This window comes from Lolium rigidum, chromosome 1 (genome assembly GCF_022539505.1).
Source record: "Lolium rigidum isolate FL_2022 chromosome 1, APGP_CSIRO_Lrig_0.1, whole genome shotgun sequence".
Taxonomy (NCBI): Eukaryota; Viridiplantae; Streptophyta; class Magnoliopsida; order Poales; family Poaceae; genus Lolium; species Lolium rigidum.
This window is the reverse complement of record NC_061508.1, coordinates 72,087,284-72,111,930: the sequence shown is the minus strand read 5'-3', so window position 1 is coordinate 72,111,930 and position 24,647 is coordinate 72,087,284. Positions and strand designations below refer to the sequence as shown.

Here is a 24,647-nt window from a genome sequence, read left to right as displayed (position 1 = left end):
CCAACCTCTTGCAAGTTTTTTACCCTTAGTGTCAGCCTTCCTAAGCTGAATCCTGCGGGATTTGTTCTCTTCTAACTGCTTTAACCGGTCATAGTTTAAATCTGTGATCATTGTATTAGCTTCACTCTCCATGTAAGTAATAGCCGCTACAACAACGTCGTGTTCCGCTAAGATGCCATCCATGGACTTGACTCCAGATAGTCATAGGGACAAGGGAATCTTGACGGAGACAGTTTCGACGTTTGGAAAATAACAGTCACAGAGACTTTGTGGTCTTCATAAATCATGTGTTGATACTGAGCCTCTAGAAATCCAAGTTGCTTCAGCATTTCATCAAGCATTATTCTTCTAGGGATCTTTAAAAGTTTCTGAGCATCCTGCAATATGGAAGTTTCACAGCGAAATAGTCAACAAGCCATAGAAATGCTAATCACACTGAACATGTAAATCAGTAAGATGTCTAGCTTTCTTAAACTGACTTGTTCCATTGTGATCTGTAAATCAGCACTGAAAGTGTTGTAGATAAGTATCAGATACCTATTATGTTTAGCGCACCTAGTAAAGGTAGGTTTCAGCATGACAAACAACGTAAAATCGATCGAGGAATAAACCTAGCGGTTTCTAAGCGGTGAAACTGGCTGATAATAATGCAAACTAAAATTCAAAGGTATCAGATTCCAAGGTTTGACCTGCTTGTTAGTCGAGAAAGCAGAAGTCACGGAGTGGAGAATATCGCTGCCATCATTCATGTTGGTGGCTGCTGCTATACAAAACAATCTCCATCATATTCAATATAGAAGTACCTAAAAAGGTTTGAAAACTGATTACCTCTGTCCATCCCATCTGATGTAACACTACTTCAGGAAGTTGTTTCAGTAAAACAGAATGACTGCTATCCCAAAGCTTCTGGTCCAGTTATCTTGCAAAGATCACTCATCGTATGACAGATTTAATGGATCTGTAATGAAAATTTGAATTGGACAAAATACTTCCAACAAATGTTATGAACATCAAATCAAAAGGCAACATGTTTTTCTCTATGCTATGAGTTTACCATCTGTAGCTACGCAGATGAAAATAAACTAAAACAGGCAACCATTTTTTAATCCTGAAAAACTGCTAATGCGGTCCACTAAGTGAGCGTACATCAAATATACTCTATAATATTTTATAGTAAGATAAGAGGAGTTCGAACCAACGACACTACATAACCATTAAATTTTAATAATCCCACCAGTAGCTACCAACAGGCAAGGCCACAAAGTAAGAAACAGAGAAGACAAAGCTGAATCGAAGAATAAAATTACATGTTAGGGCTAGATAATAAACGGAGAAGACAACATAGCTGAATCGAAGAATATGTAACTCCAGAAATACCAAAAAGTTTTGCTCTCTTTAAAGCCTGTATTGGTGTAAATGGCAAATTAGACACGAAAGGCTACTATCTAAATTACTTGTCACCACAATAGAGCAAACCTCTGAATATATCCACTTGCATATGTTCCGCATCATCAACATCAAGAGATGGTTTCATTTCCAGATGTGATAGCTTCCAGGTTATGTCCAGCCGACATTGGTACTACTGTTTGGAATAGAAAAGCAAATGCAAACATTAGTTCGTGTACTCATGTTTCCGAACAAATTAGCAAATGCGTGTACTCATGTTTCCGAACAAATTAGCAAATGCAAACATTAGACTGCTACAGATTTATAATGCCTTTTCTTGATCCTAGGATAGCAAATTCAGAAATTCATATACTGTAACTATCATTTAACAAATTCAGAAATTCATATACTGTGGCTCCAAAAAGTAAAACAAGATCATGTTTTCTTTTTGTTGGCATGATCATTTTCTTTATAGCATTGTTGCATTTGTTTTTCTGTTGTATATTCTTTATAGCATGAATATTTTTGCAGGATATGGTCAAGGGAACAAGAGGGGTACAATATAACAAGAGAAAGAGAATACAACTTTCCTAGCACCAAGTATGATTAGTATACGAAGTAACACCGGTACTTATCATAAGAACTTGGATCATATAGTAACATCAGGTACCAATACAATTTTCCTTCTATCATTCATGAATATATACAAGTTTAAAACTGAAACCAAGAATAAGGCAGGTCACCTTCACAGTAAGAAAGGCTGACGATGCACCTTGCTCACCCGACCACTCTCGTCGTCGCCGGAGCGGAGAAAGCTTCAAGGCAAGTACGGATCGAGAGGAGTACAGCTTCTAGGCGATGTGCTCCGGGAGTACACACCGGAGAAAAGGTCACACTGCACTTTCATCGGTAGCTAAGAACCTGAAAGTCATGAATTTTATAATGTGAAATCCAGAAGATGCAAAAATACAAAATAAAGGCTCGGTTTGAAAATAATCATACAAATACAAGAATAAGATAATAGCTAGTTCGTAAGCAAACACCATGAGAACCAAATGGGACAATATAACTCCCTCTCGATGGAATATCATTGACAGGCATGGCATGACATTTTACAAACAAAACAAAAGAGCACTTGAATGAGAAGATAAACAGCATTTTGAAAACATTTTTATTGTCTTACTTATCCAAGTTATTACAACCTAAATAAACGTCATCTCTTTGCCAAACACTACAAACGTACATTTCAGTTCTTGCTACCAAAAGTTAACTTGCATCTCTGAATTTCAGAATGGGACAACGCAACTCCATGTAATGGAAAATAGTGAGGCACCTCCATTCCAAACTTGTGCCAGAACATACACGGAAAATTCAGTAAACAAGGCTTATACAATATGGGAAAATTACTACCTGAATAAAGCTGACTACCTGAACGAACTTGAGGAGGCGTTGCAAGATCCGGAGCTGGCTGAACGAACTCGAGGAGGTGCTGCAAGATCCTGAGTTGGTGAACGAACTCGAGGAGGCGCCCTGAGCTTGCTGAACGAACTCGAGTAGGCACTGCAAGATCCGGAGTAACTCGCCGGAGGCGGGGGAGAAGCGGGAGGAGGCCGGGGACGGCGGAGGCAGTGAGACTCGGTGGCGACGAAAGGGAGACCTGGTCCCATCGGTACAGAGACCAAAGGTCTAGCGCGTTGTCGTTGTCGCCCTGAAGGCCTTGATGCCGCATCGGCCGATCCCGTCCTCGCCGACCTCCGCGACAAAGCTGGAGGTCGCGGAGGTGATGCTGGAGCGTGGCAGGACGAAGGAGGACGATGAGGGCGGGGATGCGGGTCCTTGAGCGTGTGGTTCCGTGGTCATCTCTCCATGCGAGAGGAGGCAGGCCTGGGCGAGCCTGACCTCGCCAAACTGCGGCCGGTCGGGGCGATCTCCGGTCCTGGCCAAGGTCGAGCAGAGGCGGGGCAGGTAGAGGGGCGGCGGGTGAGATCCTGGCGAGCGGCGGCGGGCGAGGTCCTAGCATGCGACGGCGGACAGGTGGTAATCGGCGTGGTCGAGCGGCGGCGCGTGAGGTTCTAGCGAGCGGCGGCGGACGAGGTTCTTGGAAACAGAGGAGGCGAGGTAGTGTTGCTTGGGAATCGGATTTGTTGGGCTTGGCTGGCCCATCTGGGCGGTAGCTACGTGCGACGAAGGACGACGAAAGTTTAACGTATTGCTCCTTAGGCAGAATAAGGAACCAGTTTAGTCTTTTTAAGTAGTAGAGATAAGTAGAGATAGAGATACCTGCACCTTGGCCTATTCTTGGATTGGATCAACCACCTCCATCTTGGGAAGTTGTGAGAACTCCTGTTTTTGGTATGAATCATATTTACTGCTTGTACTTGATGTGAAACCACGCAATCTAGCTCTTGTATTCTTATTGTCCTCCTTTAATTGCTATTATTTTAGTTCTGCAATGAACACACAAAGGCTAGAGCTTATTAGGAAGAGGAGAGAGGAAAACGACGAGGAGTTCATGTTCTTACTTTTACCAATATTGCACTATCACAAAAGGAGTAGAAGAGGGCAAGTAGAGAGAACGCAGCGGCATAGCTCTGTCTTGTATGGCATGCAACGTGTTCAAGGAATCCTTGACGGACATTTTAAGAATTGCTGTGTAGCCTATAGGATGGAGCCACACATTTTCAGATCCTTGGCATCCTATCTTAGAAGAGAAAAAATTATTGAAGGGCAAAAGGATTAAGGTTGAAGAAAAACTTGCTATTTTCCTCTTCATGTTGTCACACAATGCCTCTTTCGAAGACCTGCAATTGGAGTTCGAACACAGTAACCACACCTTCCACAAGTGCATAAGAGAGTTCTTCAACATCATCCCTGTCCTAAGTAGGCGATTTCTGAAGCCTCCCATTATTGGACCATCCTCATCCAAGAATAGCTAATGATGACCGTTTCTTCCCCTACTTCGAGGTTCTTATTTTTGAAACCCCAACCTTCTTCCTTACCTTAATCCACATCCTTTATTATATCACCATTTCTTTCTTACTTTGCAGAATTGCATAGGGGCAATTGATGGAACACTCGTGCCTATTTCCATATCACCGCACCTTGCTGCACCATTCCGAAATAGAAAGGGAACCCTCAGCCACAACGTAATGATAGTTAGTGACTTCGACCTTAACGTCACATACATCTCTTGTGGTTGGGAGGGTTCGGCCACAGATGCTTGAGTGCTTCGCTCTGCAAAGGCCACTGGTTTTACAGTACCTCCTGGGAAGTTTTACCTAGTTGATGGAGGATACGCAAACACGGAGAAATTCCTCGGCCCATACCGTGGCGTGCGGTATCACTTGAAGGAATGGGGCCATGGACACCATCGCCCACAGAACTACCAAGAGTTATTTAATCACCGTCACGCTCTGATGCGAAACAGTGTGGAAAGGATGCTGCATTATTCTCTCATTGTACCATTTTACCTTCATGTGTTTGACATGCAATGTATTCGAAAATGCTCTGTATTAGATTCGTTCATGACTACAAGGATTGCGTAGGTTGACTGTTGTAGTTTGGGTCTCTCTTCTTGTCCGGCCTTGAGCATTTTTGCATCTTATATGACCACTGGTAGACCATTTTGGCTATGATGTGCAATATCATTTTGGCGTGTATGTAAACTATAAGGATGCTCCCTAGTTGCAGTCACTGTACATTTGAACTATCTGTAAGTGATGTATCAGTACTAAATTTTACCTCTGCGTGTATTTGTAGCTGCAGGTCCTTTGGCGGCGGCGGCGTGGTTTCCGGCATTCGGCGGCAAGCGCGACATGACTTCTAATGTTCTGTCAAACTGTATGACAATGAGTTTATGGCGACGGTTGCTCATCTGTTGGGTCGAGCATTTATTTATATGTGTGTTCTTATTTGAGAAAATCGCATGACAAATTTGCATGACATGAAGTTTATGTTAAAGCCGAAGTTTTTAATTTAGTGATTGTCCATTATCACTTCTTGGGATGCAAAGATTAAGATTTTATTATCTGATCACAATCCTCTCATATCCCCTCTCATCCCTAAAAACAAAGTAACTAGAGGCTGTGGGGGAGGGTGTGGGGAAATGAGGGGAAATTAAGGGAAAATAGGGATTTGGTGAAACGGGGGTTTTCACCCAATCCCCTCTCATTCCCAAACCCCCAGGGGAGGGAAATACTCTAGGAGTAAATAAGGCCTCAGTGTGGTGGGTGGCGACGGAACTGGAGAGGGGCTGCAATGGAGAGATTGATTTTGGGGGAGAAGGGAGGCTGCTGCTGGCTGGGACTTGGGAAAGAGACTCGCGTTTCTTTTCTGACCATAACGGAAAAGTTACCCAAAAGTGCTTTTTGCCTCCACTAGGGAAAGTTACCGAAAAGTTCTTTTTTCCTCCAGCCCTCGACAGCTCCAGCGCTTTAGTTATTTAAAAATATTAAAGGTGTTTTTACAGGATATGAAAATAATTCAGGAGATTGTCAGTTATACATCCAACAATCATGAAAAAATCAACCGCAAATTCCTTTTGTTTTCACCAAAATAACAAAATCTAATATGTTTTGGAGATTTAAAATGACAACACATATCTACACTTTTGTAATTTTTGTGTAGCTCGGAATATAAGGTATTCAAAATTGTTTTTTTTTTCACATGTTTGTGGATACATCACTGACTACGTCCGGATTTTTTTTCAGATTTTTTGAAACTCAAAAATATAATTTTTTTCTTGTTTTAAAAAACGAGACCACTAGGTCCCATGTGCACCAAATCTCTATATACAAGTTACAGCTTTTACTTGTTTTTATTGACTCTGTAAAAGGAGAGAGATGTTATGGTCCTACAGGATGCGTGGCATGTTTTTGTTGGGTGCGGTGTTAGCCGACGTCCTTGTTACTATCTAACTATGAGCTAGAGTTGGCGTAGGGCCGCCACATAAAGAAAATTTCGCGACGGTGCAAAAGTTGTTCATAGAAAATACGGATGGACAAGTTTTCTCTCTCCGATGCCTCTATTTTAGCTTTTTTTTTTGCTCTTTTAGGATGACGAGTGGAGATGCTTACAGCGCACCACAAATAGGCGCTGGCAGTGTGCTATGAGGCAAGCTGACAGTTGCCCGCTTCACTTGGGGAGGATTGCCACACACTAGCGACCCCAAAACGGCACCCTCAATAGGATATTTTGACCTAAAAAATTTAAATCTAGCAAATAAGGACATAAATTTGAATGAAGTTTTGCAAGTAGCAATTGAAATGTTGGCCAACATCTGGCCATCAATTCACCGTTATCATTGTACAACTACCAAAAAACAACTTGGGCATCGTGGCCAAATGGATCAAAGGAAGAGCGTGAGCGGTGGTGCAACCTCCATGACATCCGACTCTGCGTCGATCACCAGCGGCTCAGCGTCTATCACCGGAGGCTAGGCGTCGATCACCCGCGGCTGGGGGTCGATCACGAGTGGCGTTGCATTTATATCGGCACCCCACACAAAGGGGCTGACACGGGGTTGCCGACGATTGTATTGGGCTTCAAAAGTGGCCGGCTACTTCTGGGGAGGGGGGGGGGCGTGTGGCTCAAAAAATTGCGACGGACCCCTCAATAGTTATTGTGATCGCTATGGGATGTGCTTTTTTTATATGCTTTAACTTAGCCTGTATCCAGCTACAAATCTCATCCAGTGGCTCTCCTACTCTCAATTCTTGTTGTTGTTGTTGTTGATCTGTTTTAGAGGGAACATGCGATGGATCTGCCTAGTTTGGCGCTAAATAGGACCACACTGCATTTGCTCCTCCTGCACCTTTTTTTTTCCTTCCTCTTCCTTCTCACGGTTTCTTGTTCATGCAATATGAGCATGCAAATTAGGAAAACCAGGTGGGTGGCGTTGATTTGCTAAGCTAGTGCAGTCAACCTATAATAGAGAATCAATTCCATGCCGATTCAAACAACTGAGAATAAAATTTGGGGAGAGCTAAGGGGAACCGGGGATGGGAAGGAAGGTGGAGAAGGGCTGAAACATCGGAAGGAATGAGCACCTGGGTGAAGTCGCGAGCAGTGAGATGATGGCGTTCCATGGCGGCTAGTCAACACCTACATGAGGCTTGACAAGGAAGGGCACATAGATCGCCGGCGACGGGAGGGCTATGGGAACCGGGGACGGGGAAGGAGACAGAGAAAGGAGAGAAAAATATTCTATATCTCCTTTCTTTCTACGAAGGAACAACAGTGCAAAATTCTTTTCTTGTGCATAATCTTAAATGAGATGTTTGATTCACACTCACATTCTTGATACATGTATATGTCACGGTTATAGATTTTATGGGTATATTATTTGAGTGCTACAGTTTCTATCGAATTAACCCAATACAGAAAGCATGACCATAAAATTATGAAAATAGCACACGCAAATATTTTATTGCTCAAAGAAGGAAAACCCAACCACTGATCACAACATGATATGTAGTATCTTAAAATACAAATTTTGCAAATTCTAGTAGGAAATATGCTCAAATAAGAGTAAAATTACAATGCATTCATGTGAACATGGTAGCCTCCTATTAACAACACACGGAGTTCATGCACGCATAGAAATGAACGTGTTGGAGTTCAAGTATGTTCAACTTATTGTGTCCATCAACAAAGTGGGAGTTCCCAATTTCATGGATATATCTCAATTACCGAATAGGGACCCAGTACTGACATTATTTTGTAATCGTCACTGAATCCAGCATCGACAAATATCCCCTTCCACTCACTTTCGTTTCGCTCCACCCCGTTGATGTACATCATGAACAAGTTTTGTATGGCTTCCATCTCGGTTATTTTCTTCTCGCCATGCTCTAATCCTCTTACCATATCTATGATTATCACTTTTCCTCCTCTAGCAGGGATGGCTTCCTTGCAACGTTTAAGTATCTTGACGCAGTCTTCATGATCCCAGTCATGCAAAATATTCTAGAACAAATATGCATAAACAAATTGAAGTAATAAATTTTAGAAATTTAGTGAAAGATGAATGATGAAAGAACCGATAATTTAGTGAGACCCAAAAGACCGATCAATAATTGGTTAGAAATTTTTTAGACCAAAGTTAGATCATTCAATTTAGTCATTAGTTTCTAACAATCGATAGACCAAACTGACCAAACTATACGTGTGACCACCCCAAACTCCAGAATTGTGTGATGTGCGTGAATTGTTGTATTGTTGTATGCCAATCAATCTCTATTGCATGGATTTACTTTTGTTTGGTATTGGTGAACATTTATTTTTACCAATTAATAAAATATATGCATTGCAATAAAGTACAAAAATAAACTAAAATGTTTCCTTTTTGACTAATATTGTCGAATTTTTTATGTTGACTAGATCGACCATAATTTTGGGTCCTGAACGAACCCGAACTGAAATTATCGTGTACCCGAATCTATCGGGTAGTAAAAGTGACGATTATATTTTGATCTTCATTTTTAGATGATTGAACTTAAAATAGATCGAAATACAAAGACTGAAATGTCAGTCATGACCGAACGCCCACCCCTATACGTGGAGACGAGAGACATGATTTTTTTTAGGAAGTGAGCTTTAATGCAAAAGCTAGCTGCAACACATGCTAATAATTAATTTGTGAGTGGAGGTGAACCGCGTATAATAAAATAATACATTCTTATAGCTAACTATTATGCATATTGGCTATAAGTTAACTATGAATAACATAACCAAGAGCAAACTCAACTATTAAACTTGCTTTAATGAGTCTTAATTTGAATTTGGTCTCTCCCAGTGCTCCACCTTTGGCACCCGGTGGCACTCCACTCAATATTTTCACCACGTGGCACAAATTTATGAGGAGAGAAGACATAAATATCTCCTATCATATAGATATCAACTTTACATGAAAATTAAGAATTGTTAGTTTCACATGGAAGGACAACACACAATTGCTAAGTCCACATTGCCGTTATAACATTTTGTCTATTTCCGTAGTTCCATTTTCATAGCTTACAACTGTTTCCTCGATTTGTAATCTATTTTGAGAAAAAGCTTTATTTTCACGAGAGTTTTAAAACTAAATCTAACTTTGGTATGTGTCGAGAAACGTTATTTCAAACTTCATTTGTTACCACCTGGTAATTCACAAGCCACCATTATATCATCTATCAACTTACACTGGGGACTCGGTACTAGTAGATTAAAAAAAGGCACACGAGTCCTATCGTCTGCACTCCAAAACAGGCGCCGCTCGGAAAACCTAGCCGCCTCCACTTTATTATTTTCTATAGATCGGTTCCCCCTCCTTCGGCCAGCTTCACCGGCATCGGGAGGGGTGAGGAACCCGATCTATGCGTGGAGTTTCTAAAAAAAAGTAGTGTTTTCAGTAGATTATGTTAGGATTTTGGTAGCCGCCTTCTTGTTGGTTTTCCCTCACCGTATGCGATAAGTGATCTTCGGTCTTTCGTTCGACGATGAGATCTCCTTCCTGATGTAAGTGGTGGTGTTGAAAGATTAAAGTTCTATATGTATGTTTCTTCAGATCTTACTTCGACAGATCGATTTTGAAAATTTTCTCATGGTTGCCGCGAAGTGGATTATCCTCGCAGTTTTTGTCTCAGCTGCTACGTCCTCGACAATGGTGATTCGTACTCTCGGTTCTCTAGCAACGTCGACAAGGTGTTGGTACTCTTGCCGATTTTGATTGAGTACTTTAATGGTTGCACGCGTGCACGCAGCCTTGGCATTGCGGCTTAAATTAGAATTATGGGATAACATGGTATTTACATGCTTATGGTTTATTATCTATCTTTTGTTACATTCAGAAGAGTACAAGATTGTGTGTTGAAAGAAGGAAAATTTTGAAGATCTTGGAGATTTGTTAGTATCATTTAGACTTTGTTTTGTAATCATTGGAGACAACTCATGTATTTCTACCATGTACAATTCATTACTACGAATATATGTGATATTTATTGTAAAAAAAAACTTATACCGGAGACATACTACCTAGCTATTAGTACAATAGATTTGTTTTTAAGTATATTCATTACCGTCAAGGTGTACCAACAGTCCTGATAATACCCCCTCTTCTTTTTTATTATATATATCACTATTTTTAGTACTATCGCAACAATTCCATAATACTAATAGCAATCCTCGCTCTGTTTTTATTTATCCTGCATTCTGGGTCTAATCAAAGTCAAACTTTCTAAATTTTCAACAAGGAGAGTGGACTTTTAGAGCAGGTGCTTGGTGAGCACCCGTATCCACACCATGTATACTGCATCAAGATCCGTGCTAATTCTTTTTGTTCCCCTCTCAAACAATTTCTTATTTTTGTATCTCTCACACCACACATTCTTTGAAGTCAAAAACTTGCAGATCACTTAAACATAACAATTGGAATGTGGGAAAAATATTTTGGATTTTTTATGTCATTATCTATATATGTATCTCAAGAATTTATTTTGAAATTTAACAACAACAACAACAACAACCAAGCCTTTCAGTCCCAAACAAGTTGGGGTAGGCTAGAGTTGAAACCCATAAGATCTCGAAACCAAGTCATGGTTCCGGAACGTGGATAGCTAACTTCCACGCACCCCTATCCATGGCTAAATCTTTGTCGATATTCCAAACCTTCAGGTCTCTCTTAACGGACTCCTCCCATGTCAAGTTTGGTCTACCACGACCCCTCTTAACATTCTCATCACGCTTTATCCGTCCGCTATGCACTGGCGCTTCCGGAGACCTCCGTTGGATATGTCCAAACCATCTGAGACGATGTTGGACCAGCTTCTCTTCAATCGGTGCTACCCCAACTCTCTCCCGTATATCGTCATTCCGTACCCGATCCTTTCTTGTGTGGCCACATATCCATCTCAACATGCGCATCTCTGCTACACTTAACTGTTGGATATGTCGTCTCAAGAAATTATTTTGAAATTTAAATAATTTAAAATTTAAATTTGCACAAAAAAATTCTGAACTATTTTTCCTCCATTCTATTTGTTGTTTTTGAGTGATTTGCAAAAAAATATAATCGAAATATTGTATAATTTGAGAGATAGAAAAAAGAAAAAGACAAAAAATGAGAAGGTGCGTGGAGCGCACCGGCTCCACCACACTTTTCCCTTTCAACAAGTAAAAAGAAATAAATACCAACATCTGCATATCAAATGCATACGCTGTGGAAATATAGTTTATAAAAATTCTAATGCCATAGATTTTATGTTGTAGGTGTTGATATTTGTTCATGCATTTTGTGTCAAACTATATAAAGCTTGACTTTTACTGAATCAAGAATGAAGAGTAATCTCTGAACGGAGGGAGCGACCAGTATTTGAGCGAGTAAGCGTGCCATCATTAATTGAATAATTGATTAGAATTCGTAAAAACCATGCATATGTGTGAAATGCATACCTTCAGCACGACAGCATCCGCCGATGGAATGGATTCAAACATGTCACCGGCTATGAATTGCAGATTTTCATGACCGGCACCGTCGGCGTCCTGGCCGATAACGTGAGGAAGGTCCATAACGGTGCACTTGATGTGCGGGAAAGCCCTTGCGATGACTTTTGTGCCTGCGCCGCTGCCACCGCCGACGTCGACGAGCGAGCCCAAGCCGCCGAAGATGTGGCCATTGCCAGCAATAGTGACCTCGAGGAAGACCTGGCTATCAGCGGCCATCGAGCCGTTCAGGACACTGTTGAATTCAGTGTCCTTGCTGCCCATCTCCCACTGGGAGCAGCCATGTGTAAGTTCGAAGAGGGACCCGGCGCCCGCAGGCGCCGGCTCACTCCTGAACCAGTCGGGCATGCTGAAGAAGGACGAGACGACGAGAGGGTTCACCAGGAAGGGCACCATAGGGGTCAAGTTGTGCCAGCCGACGAGGAAGCGGCACGTCGTGGTCAGCCCGTACAGGACAGCGCCACCTTCTTCCCCGGCTGCGGTGCTGAAGATGCCGGAAGCGGTGAGAAGTTCAAGCACGCGCTGGAGGTCCGCGACTTTGGCCGGATGTACGTTGGTGTCGGCTGCGATGTCGGCCAGGGTGGCGGTGCCGCCACGGCGGTGGATGGCCTCCGGGATGCCCAGATCCACGGCGCACTTGAGCGACATGGACTTGACGTAACCGAGAAGGTGGTTTTGGAGCTCGGCGAGACCTGAGAGCAGCTCCTGTGGGCTCACTTCGGCCAATAGCTTGAGCGTCATCTTTCTAGTTTAGCAAACCTCACTGCAAATGTAAGCGTAGATGCAGTTATAATTCTTGGCCCTTCTAGAGCACTCCCTCCCAGGCTTTTTATACAGGATCGACGGAGTACTATTTGCCCTAAAAAAACGGAATAGTATTGAAAAATATTGACCTTCTTTAACAACTCGACCAGTTAGGTGAACTAGCTGCATCACCCCCCTATACAATAATCGCAAGAAAAACATATGAGAGACAGCAAGATCTAACTATCAAGATGCCGTTAGAGTGCTATAAGGTCAAGAAAATATGACGTGAAAATAAATAATATTCCTAATTCATATTGGAAAATAAGAAAAAAGTTACCGCTTATTTTTATATATACCCCAGTTCAGATGAACATAATGTTTTGTCGCAAGTTGTAAATCAACCTAGTTACACTTAGCATGGCGTATATCCTCAAAATATGTTTTTGTTATTCCAATAGTATGGATTGCTTTCGTAATACTTCTATATATAACATGGTAATTTACTTCCAAAGTTTATTGATCGTAACTTCATTATTATACAAGTGACACAGTCCCATTTCAGTTAATTACCACAATAGTTTTTGCACATAGAACGGGATTTTATTTGCTCTTGGCCCTAGCACCGGAGAACCCTATATCTCTCTGCACCGTGCAGGTGGCCTTTGGGATATGTAGCTTAATTAGCAAGAGAGATACATAATAGATCGGTGGGTAATAATAATAGAGAGTACATATTAGAAGAGAGTAAAAAAAAAGGTAGACCAGCGATGGAAGGAACAGTGATATTTAATTTAATTAATAACGTGGTGAGACTCAATATTGGGCTATCTAGGACACCACCTCATGTACAAACCAGGAAACCTCGCTACAGGAAAACACATCCTTGCCGTCCTTTTTTTTTTTATTTTTAAAGTTAGTTGTGCCTAAATTGGGATCCGCTGGAATGACTTTTTGGAAGAACGGGCACTGCGAGGAACACCGGAGGGAACCGAACGAAACCGACATCCTATCTATGATAAAACAATACGGTGTGGACCTTAAAATGATTTTTGCAAAAAAAATGGAGCAATAGAAAATGAAAGATATCACACAAAATACCATGAGTTCCTAGAAAGATATCACACACATGTGAACCGTAGTATAGAAGTGGTCTTCTAGTATAGAAGTGGTCTTCTAATTTTGTGCTACCAGTACATATTGCGTTTCCTGTAGCCGCTTCAATAGAAAACTGATTTCGACGCTGGAAAAATGAAAAATAAGTTTTTCATGGCTAGGAAAGGAAAACTCATAAAACCAACATTGCTTCGCGTATCAAGTCCCATGCATGTGCACAAAATGGGCTCGCTCCAACGAACGATATCGGTTTCGTGCTATTCCCTCTGGTGTTCCTTGAAGCGACCATGCCTGTAATTTTCATCATGTTTTGATTAAAAACATTATAATTTCACAAAAATATTTCAAAATTGTTTCTAAGGTTCACTTAGAGGTTTCAAAAATTTACACTAACATGTTTCAAAGATTCACAAAAGTTGTGAATATAAATAATGTAAAACATGAAAAAAATATAGCTTTACCGAGTGTGGTACTCGGCAAAGTAGAGTTCCTATCATTGGCCAGGCCACGGATCTATGAAATGGAATAGCCCCACCAGCCGCCTCCTTTTTCCCACCTTTTTTACTCTTTCCCTTTTCTTCTCTCCTTATTCGGTCCGGTCCTCTACCTCAGCCACACAATTCCGCGCACGACGACTGGCCGCCTCACGACTACAACGCCTCGCACCGCGGGAAGCTCCTCCACCTCATTGGACTCCGCCGCCTCGCGACAGTCTCCAGCCACCAAGGAGCTCCTCTGCCTCGCCCTGGTCTCCGCGACGAGTGTCAGATCCCAACTATGGAATCCGACGGAAAAACCTCCTAAGAGTACCCTCGATCAATTGGGGATTTCTATTGATAATCTAAGCTAAGACAAGTAAAAAGAGACACAAGATAGCTTTAGGGTCCATATATTCGAAAACCATGTCGTCCCGACCTGGGAGGCTATACATATTGTCAACACCCGGATTTTTAATTCCAGATGCCTATTATGCCATACCTCGCAATCCCAGGAATATTGTTTTTGCGAGACATAATAGATTGATATCACAGAACATCATTCATTACAAACCATAATAGTCTTACAACAAGGGATCACCTGATCCAGTCTTACAACAACGGTTGATCTAATGATCAATTACAAAACACACAGCGGAAGAAACGTAGTAGCGGTCCATTTGTTCCACAGGAAACGCTTGACGTCAGAAGGTAGTCCTAGTTATCATAGACGTCCTGCTGTCCATCTTCCTGGTACTGGTTCTCCTCTTCATAGTCTGGCCATTTGAATAGCCAGGGACACAGCCATGAGTACTTTAAAGTACTCGCAACCTAATACTAGTGTAAGCACTATCAACTATAGTAGGTGTTGTAAGCTCTAGGTTTATTTGCATAAAGCCAATTTTATTTCATAAGCACTTAGTATTAAAAGACTCTTTATTTGCCTAACTAACTCAAGTGGGAACATTAGTATCATTCCCACAACTCTGTTGTGATCAAGTCAAATTCACCTTTCAATTCACCATTCATTTTTTAGAAATATCTGACAACGGAACAGTATGGCCATCCAACCGTCCATAACCGCGGACACGGCTATTCGAATAGGTTTACACTCTGCAGAGGTTGTACACTTGTGCCACAACTTTTGATTACATCCGTCAGGGATAACCCTGAATAATCATACTCAGTATGCGGATCATCAACCATTAACCTTTCACTTACATACCCTAGTATAAGCACCTCCCCCATGAGCTTGGCCTCCCAGTTATAACAATCCGTCATCCTGGGAATTGCACAGGGCTTGGGTAGGAAATTCACCTCATTTTCACGTCATTTCACATTTCACGGAGGCAGCCTCGGCATAACCCCTATGACGCTTGTTCAGAGGGAACCCATACTAAAGTGCATAAATTTCCAGTTAAGCCCTACCCATAATCAGGTATTGTGGGGGTACTCTAAAATTGGAATGGTATCGCATCCGAACCCAATCATCAGTTTTTGTCAAATTCACCATGTCATTCAAGTCATATTCACCTTCAAAATCTTTCAATAGAATGAATCATCATTCCAAGTTTTTCAAAGTCATTTGATTCACAGGTTCCCATCTAGAGTAGTCAATTTTAGTTTTAGCACTAGCAACTAGTCATGAGGGGTGCTAACTAACTTGTAGCTCTCTAGGCTAAATTTGATGCTCTTGTAATACACCATATCTAGACCAAAGTGAACTATGAACAAAATAAACTTTGATAACCAATATTAAAAGCTTGCAAGATAAAAACTTGGGATTGGAATTCTTAGACACAAAATAACATTGCAATGGTGCCTTGCTCTAGTAGAAGTTGCACTATGGTATCTTCTTCTTCTTCTTCTTCTTCTTCTTCTTCTTCTTCTTCTTCTTCTTCTTCTTCTTCTTCTTCTTCTTCTTCTTCTTCTTCTTCTTCTACTTAACAATCAAGCGGCTCACACAAGCTAATCTAGCATCACACCATTTTCAATATTGTGGTTGGATTTGTTTTCTTTTTAAGAAAAATAATTTCCTCTCATTGAAATATTTACTAGGGTTTGCTATTTATTTCCTTTGAGAAATAATTTCCTCTCATTGAACATTACTAAGATTTTATATCCTCAAATAATAAGTATGAGATCATGTTGACCAAAGTCACCATTTCATATTTACCATTTGGGAAAATGGTTTAAATGAGATACTACATCTCATGCAATTTAAATACTACTTTGAAAAAGATTTAATCTTCTCAAGTGATCAAAATATGAGGTTTGGTAGACCAAGGTCATTACCTCACATTAACTTACTTGGAAAAGTGATTTAAATGAGATGCTACACCTCATAGATTTTAAATACTATTTTTGAAATAATTTAAATGAGCTAGAAATGACTACGTAGCCATTATTTAAATCTAGCCCATGATCATATGAAGCAACCATGTCATATTTTTACATAATCAAATAGAGTTTTTGAAATGTGAATTATGAGAATTGGAAACACCTCAAAATTCATTATGGTTGAATTTTAATAATTTTTTGAATTTTGAAAAGGTACTGCCTTGTTATTTTTATTGCGAGTGTTCTATAATGAATTAAGGTTTGATATCAGTGGGGTTGGATAGATAATTTCATAAGCTTTCCAGAAATATGAAATTCATCAATTTTGGCTCAGTAGATATTTTTCTATTTAAATTTTAAGGGGGCAGCAGTACTGAAATTTAGGTTAAATGAATTAATCGAATTCAAACTTGTGGGCTAGGTGGGAAAACGAATTGGGCCAGAGAGAGGGGGGGGGGGGGGTTAGCAGGCCGGCCCAGCAGTGCGTCTCGCGCAGCAGGCTGCCTGACACTGGGTCCCGCATGTCAACTCGAAACGGTATGATTTAACGAGAGCCGCAGGATTAGAAACGAGATCGACAGACGAGGGTCGTCGTCGGTGTTGACGGGAGCTAACCTTGGGTGCGGCGGAGCTAGGGGTTGGAGACTTACTGGCGCTCCGGCGAGGCTCGGTGAGGTGGGCAGCTGAACTGGTTGATGATGGCGAGTCCAGCGAGGGTCGTGGGAGAGGCTGAGGTGGTCGGAATCGTCTCCTTCTTCTGGCTACTGCCGCGGCGGCTCCGGTGAAATTTTGGTGAGGGAGAGGGAAATGTGGAGGGGCGAGGGGTCAGGAGAGGTCAGTGAGGAGAGGGGAGCGAGCTGGTGTGAAGAAGAAGAGCAGGGGTGGCCTCCTTTTATAGGCGAGCGAGAGGGCAGCGCGGCACGGGCAGGTTGTCGGCGTCGATGGAGCTACAGCGGCGGAGGGACATGGGCGAGGAGCGAGGACTGTTCAGCAGGTCATTGCGGTCCTAGTGAGCGTCATGGCGCAGCAAGGGGTAGACGGGAGCGTGCGGGCGACGTCGTCGTCTGTCACGGGTCCGGCGGTTCTCGTCGACGGTGATGACGGCTATAGTGCTCGAGCGGGGAGATGGAGGTGTTTGGGGGCTTCCTGGTATCGTGGCGATGCTCAGGGTGGACGCTGAGGTCACGGAGAGGACTGAGGCGACGAGGCGACGACGCGCTCTATCGTGCCCGTGGACATGTCCATGCTTATCCTGGCATGGTCTGGGCTGACGTGGGCACGTCGTGTTCCAAGCAGTGCAGGGTCTCTCTTGTCCAATGGTGTGTATGAGCATGATCAGGGGAGTGAGGTCAACCTTCTAGACATGCTGAGGTAGGCCAGAGATGAGAGAAAAGGAGGAATGGCATGGTGGGTGCCATAGACATGCCCTGGTCATGATCACCATGGGAACAGTGGTTCATATGCCTTGCATTATCCAGAGGGGTGTAGAGGGATCTAGGGTTGACTATGGTAGCTAGGGTTTAGGCTAAAATCCATCAGATTATAGAGTGTATAGAGTTGGCAGATTTGTGCACACCATGTGTTCAACACAATGGCCGCAAGAGAAATATTTTTGAATTTTGCCAAACTATTTTATGTGTATTATTCAACTAATGTTTGGCATCTCCTGGTGGTCTTGGTTTGCCAAGTGAAGTTGGTTTGAGGAATTTTAAATTTGATATGATCTTGAATCTGTTTCATAGTTGCAACTTTGCATGCTTGTATTAAGCAATTGAAAAACAATTTGTAGGGTTGGTCAACACCAAATGTGTTCACCTTGATGAGGTCTTGGATGAGGTGCAAAGAGTTGAGCAAGTTTAGTTTAGAAATCTCTTAATACAGGGGCTCAAAGTAGGTACCCTGATATAAATGTCAATTTTGACCATTATCATATGTGAGTGGGTTTTGCTTTTTATTTTGATTTGTTTTGCATTTCTTTGATTCAAATGTGAGTATTTTGAGTTTAGTAATGTTTCCAAACCATTGGCACAAGGTAAAATGGCCTAGGTTAAAGTTTTGCAAAAATGGCCATAGGCTCATATGTGATGCAAATTTTATTTTCTTCTGTTTTTATTTGTTTCTCTTTGATCCAATTAGACAAGGTTAGGGTTTAGAAACATGGTAAACACTTCAAACCAATCATCATGGCAAGATCACAATCATGCATGAACACTATGCAACACACTTTTAAATTCAATTCAAGTGTTTGGTTGGCTCCACAAATTTGGAAATAGCTTTTGATTGTTTGTCAATATATTAAATAAGGTTTCCAATGCATCTAGGGATGTAGTGTAGTGGTCAACTTTCACTAGATCCCCAAATTATGGCTAAGTTTTGAATTGAGATACTTTGATTATTGTTGCTTCTAGTTTTAGTTGATGTGTTTGATTCCATTTCTTTTCTTAATTCAAGTATCAAATTCTATTTAATGGAGCAAGGCAATTATTATAGCAATAAACAATTAAAACACTCATTCAAACACTATTAAAATAAAAGTTTTTGTTTGTGCCTAATTTTGGCTTCTTGAATTCTTGATAATTAACATTTCAATTTTTGGGATGTTACACATATCCCAAATCTGGAGTTCAACTATTACATCGTTGTGAAAAGTAATAAAGGAAAATGACTGTTGCCGAACAGGAAATAGGATGGCTTCTCCAAGTCACCCTGAGTTGTTGGATCTTCATCAAGAAGTTTAAACCGTCCGCTGGTTACTGAAGATGCCACCGTGAACTCACAGAGGGAGATATTAGACATTTCCTCCTCCTGATCAATGCACACTTGTCCTCAAGTGGACTTCTATGGAACCAGATTTTAATTAAGGTTGTTGGTGTAGAATGTAGGGAACACCTTTTTGATGAAGTTGGGGTCCTCCAAGGAAGCATCAGCTGGGGTCAAGTTAGCCCAATCAACAAGTCAATGTGTCACTAGACTTTGTTTCTCGGAAGTGACCTTGTCTCCAAGACTTGCGTTGGTTCCACTTTAATTTTACCACCTCCGGAAACGAGTGGAAGACATGGTTCTTGAACTGCATTCTTACACATATGTTTCTTTAGTTGACCATGGAAGACATGATTAATAGTGACACAATCTGGTAGTTTCAGTTTGTAAGCAAGGTTGCCAACTCTTTCCAGGACACATAATGGCCCATAGTACCTGCTGGTTAGCTTGCTGGAATGTTGAAGACCAAAGGCGGCCATGCGGTATGGTTGTAATTTGAGATACACCATACCCCTTCTGCAAGAATATTTTTTGTTCTCTTTTTGTCTGCGTACTTTTTCATGCGTTCTTGAGCTTGACTTAGATTTTCTTTCAGACGATGTAGAAGTTGTTGGTTTTCCTCAAGGAAATCCTTGGCGGCCCGGAATTGAAACATCACTGATCATAGGTGGTGCAAAACCATAGAGTGCTTGAAAGGGAGAAACTTTAAGATCAGTGTGGTAAGTAGTCTTGTACCACCACTCAGCCATTGACAACCACAAAGACCATTTCTTTGGATCCTGAAAAACCATGCATCGCAAGTATGATTCAAGACATTGGTTGACCCTCTCAGATTGGCGTCTGTCTGTGGGTGGTATATGATGTGCTTAACTTGAGCTTTGTGTTCATTGATTTGAAAACGGTTTGTCAAAGATGACTGGTGAAAATCCTTCCACGATCTGTGATAATGCTCACTGGAGGACCATGCAATTTGAACACATTATCAATGAAGGATTGTGGTACAGAATGAGCTATGTAAGGGTGCGGCAGAGCGATGAAGTGAGCTGATTTGATTAGTCGGTCAACTACGACTAGTATAACCTCCTTTCCTTGTGATTTTGGAAGTCCTTCTATGAAATCCATGGTGATGTGACTTGTCATGCCATGTCCGGGGTTTTCAATGGTTCAAGCAAGCCTAGATAGCTGTAGTGCCCTGCTTTTGCTCGCTGGCAAGTTGCACACTCATAGACATATTTTTCCATGTCTTTTTTGAGCCATGTCCATGATGTCGTGTGCTGGCGTGTGGGAGTTAGAAATCCCTGGGGTGTAATGGCGCCAGAAAAGCAGCTTCCTTGTGACGGTAAAGCACACGTCCGTTGGGAACCCCAAGAGGAAGGTATGATGAGTACATCAGCGAGTTTTCCCTCAGTAAGAAACCAAGGTTTATCGAACCAGTAGGAGATGAAGGCTTCCGGCGCCAACGTGGAACCTGCACAACACAATCAAACTACTTTGCCCCAACTTAACAGTGAGGTTGTCAATCTCACCGGCTTGCTGAAAACAAAGGATTAAACGTATGGTGTGGAGAATTATGTTTTCTTGTAGGAAACAACAGAGAACAGTGATTGCAGTGGATTGTATTTCGGATGTAAAAGAAAGGACCGGGGTCCACGAGTTCACTAGTGGTGTCTCTCCAATAAGATAAATAGCATGTTGGGTGAACAAATTACAGTTGGGCAATTGATAGAATAGAGATGCATATACATATCATGATGACTACTATGAGATTTACTTAGGGCATTACGACAAAGAACATAGACCGCCATCCAGCATGCATCTATGCCTAAAAAGTCTACCTTCGGGTTAGCATCCGCACCCCTTCCAGTATTAAGTTGCAAACAATAGACAATTGCATTAAGTACTGTGCGTAATGTAAACAATATAAATATCCTTAGACAAAGCATTGATGTTTTATCCCTAGTGGCAACAACACATCCACAACCTTAGGGGTTGCTGTCACTCCCCCAGATTCAATGGAGACATGATCCCACTATCTAGCATAAATACTCCCTCTTGGAGTCACAAGTATCAACTTGGCCAGAGCCTCTACTAGCAACGGAGAGCATGCAAGAACATAAATAACACATATATGATAGATCAATAATAAACTTGACATAGTATTCAATATTCATCGGATCCCAACAAACACAACATGTAGCATTACAAATAGATGATCCTAATCATGATAGGCAGCTCACAAGATCTAAACATGATAGCACAAGAGGAGAAGACAACCATCTAGCTACGCTATGGACCCGTAGTCCAAGGATGAACTACTCACGCATCAGTCCGGAGGCGGGCATGGTGATGTAGAGCCCTCCGGTGATGATTCCCCTCTCCGGCGAGGTGCCGGAGGCGATCTTCTGAACCCCCCGAGATGGGGTTGACGGCGGCGGCGTCTCTGGAACTTTTTCCATATCGTGGCTCTCGGTACTAGGGTTTTCGCGACGGATGGAATAAATAGGCGAAGGGGCAGCGTTGGGGGGCGCCCGAGGGGCCCACCCCATAGGCCGGCGTGGCCAGAGGTGGGGCCGCGCCGCCCTATGGGGTGGCCGCCTCGTGTCCCCTCTTCGTCTCCTCTTCGGTGTTCTGGAAGGCTCCGTGGAAAATAAGACCGTGGGCTTTTGTTTCATCCTTGTTAAACTAACTTTTCTGAAACCAAAAACAGCAGAAAACAGGAACTGGCACTGCGGCATCTTGTTAATAGGTTAGTACCGGAAAATGCATAAAAACATTATAAAGTATGACTAAAACATGTTGGTATTGTCATAAAACTAGCATGGAACATAAGAAATTATAGATACGTTGGAGACGTATCAAGCATCCCCAAGCTTAGTTCCTACTCGCCCTCGAGTAGGTAAACGATAAAAACAATAATTTCTGAAGTGACATGCTACCAACACAATCTTGATCAATACTATTGTAAAGCATATGAGATGAATGAAGTGATTCAAAGCAATGGTGTATAGATTGCTAACAAAAAGATAATGACTAAACAACTGAATCATATACCAAAAACTTTTCATGAATAGTACTTTCAAGACAAGTATCAAAAAGACTTGCATAAGAGTTAACTCATAAAGCAATAGATTCAAAGTAAGAAGTTTCGAAGCAACACAAAGGAAGATTTAAGTTTCAGCAATTGCTTTCAACTTGTAACATGTATATCTCATGGATAATTGTCAACACAAAGTAATATAATAAGTGCAATAAGTAAACATGTAAGAATCGATGCACACAGTTGACACAAGTGTTTGCTTCTAAGATAGAAAGAAGTGGGTAAACTGACTCAACATAAAGTAAAAGAAGGGCCCTTCGCAGAGAGAAGCAAGGATTACTCATGTGCTAGAGCTTTTTATTTTGAAAACATGGAAACAATTGTGTCAACGGTAGTAATAATTCATATGAGTTATGCATAAAACTTCCTATAAGTTGCAAGCCTCATGCATCAAATACTAATAGTGTTCGCACCTTGTCCTAATTAGCTCGAATTTCCATGGATTATCATTGCATTACATATGTTTCAACCAAGTGTCACAAAGGGGTACCTCTATGCCACCTGTACAAAGGTCCAAGGAGATAAATCGCATTTGATTTCTCGATTTTGATAGATCTCAACTTAAGGACATCCATACCGGGACAACATAGAAAACAGATAATGGACTCCCCTTTTTAATGCTTAAAACATTCAACAACAAATAATATTCTCATAAGAGATTCTGAGGATTAATGTCCAAGCTGAAACTTCCACCATGATACATGGCTTTGGTTGGTGGCCCAATGTTCTTCTCTAACAACATGCATACTCAAACCATCCAACTCATGGCAAATCTCCCTTACTTCAGACAAGACGAACATGCATAGCAACTCACATGATATTCAACAAAGGTGTGACAAGTTGATGGCGTCCCCAGAAACATGGTTACCGCTCAACAAGCAACTTATAAGAACTAAGATACATAGCAACATATTCATTACCACAATAGTTTTTTAGGCTACTTTCCCATGAGCTATGTATTGCAAAGACGAGGAATGAAATTTTAAAGGTAGCATGCAAGCTATTTACTTTGGAATGGCAGAAAAATACCACATATAGGTAGTTATGGTGGACACAAATGGCATAGGTTTTGGCTCAAGGTTTTTGGATGCACGAGAAGCATTTCCTCTCAGTACAAGGCTTTGGCTAGCAATGTTGTTTGAAGCAAACACAAGTATGAACCGGTACAGCAAAAACTTACACAAGAACATATTGCAAGCATTATAAGACTCTACACTGTCTTCCTTGTTGTTGATATGTCTCAAACGTATCTATAATTTCTTATGTTCCATGCTACTTTTATTACAATACTTGAATGTTTTATACATACTTTACAGCATTATTATACATTTTCCGGCACTAACCTATTAACAAGATGCCGAAGTGCCGCTTGTCGTTTTCTCGCTGTTTTTGGTTTCAGAAATCCTAGTAAGGAAATATTCTCGGAATTGGACTAAATCAACGCCCAGGGGCCTATTTTTACACGAAGCTTCCAGAAGACCGAAAGGGAGACGAAGTGGGGCCACGAGGTGGCGACACACCAGGGCGGCGCGGCCCAAGCCCTGGCCGCGCCGGCCTGTTGTGTGGGCCCTCGTGACGCCCCCCTGACCTACCCTTCCGCCTACAAATAGCCTTCGTCGCGAAACCCCCTGTACCGAGAGCCACGATACAGAAAACCTTCCAGAGACGCCGCCGTCGCGAATCCCATCTCGGGGGATTTAGGAGATCGCCTCCGGCACCCTGCCGGAGAGGGGAATCATCACCGGAGGGGCTCTACATCATCATGCCCGCCTCCGGATTGATGCGTGAGTAGTTCATCCTTGGACTATGGGTCCATAGCGATAGCCGGATGGTTGTCTTCTCCGCATGTGCTATCATTGTTTAGATCTTGTGAGCTGCCTAACATGATCAAGATCATCTATTTGTAATGCTACATGTTGTGTTTGGCGGCATCCGATGAATATAGAATATTATGTTAAGTTGATTATCAATCTATCATATATGTGTTGTTTATGTTCTTGCATGCTCTCCGTTGCTAGTAGAGGCTCGGCCAAGTTGATACTTGTAACTCCAAGAGGGAGTAATTATGCTCGATAGTGGGTTCATGCCTCCATTGAATCTCGGGACAGATGACGTAAAGTTCTAAGGTTGTGGATGTGCTGTTGCTACTAGGGATAAAACATCAATGCTTTGTCTAAGGATATTTGTGTTGATTACATTACACACCATACTTAATGCAATTATTTGTTGTTTACAACTTAATACCGGAA

At 41.8% G+C, this 24,647-nt stretch overlaps 1 protein-coding gene across 1 annotated transcript; it reads right to left on the bottom strand.

The window, feature by feature from the left end:
- Nucleotides 1-8,055: 8,055 nt before the first annotated feature.
- On the bottom strand, nucleotides 8,056-12,606 carry LOC124675544 (acetylserotonin O-methyltransferase 1-like). The gene is made up of 2 exons (XM_047211626.1): nucleotides 11,815-12,606; nucleotides 8,056-8,352 (listed from the first exon to the last, which is right to left on the bottom strand). The coding sequence occupies exons 1-2, from the start codon at nucleotides 12,604-12,606 to the stop codon at nucleotides 8,056-8,058; spliced, it is 1,089 nt and encodes a 362-aa protein (XP_047067582.1).
- Nucleotides 12,607-24,647: the final 12,041 nt, after the last annotated feature.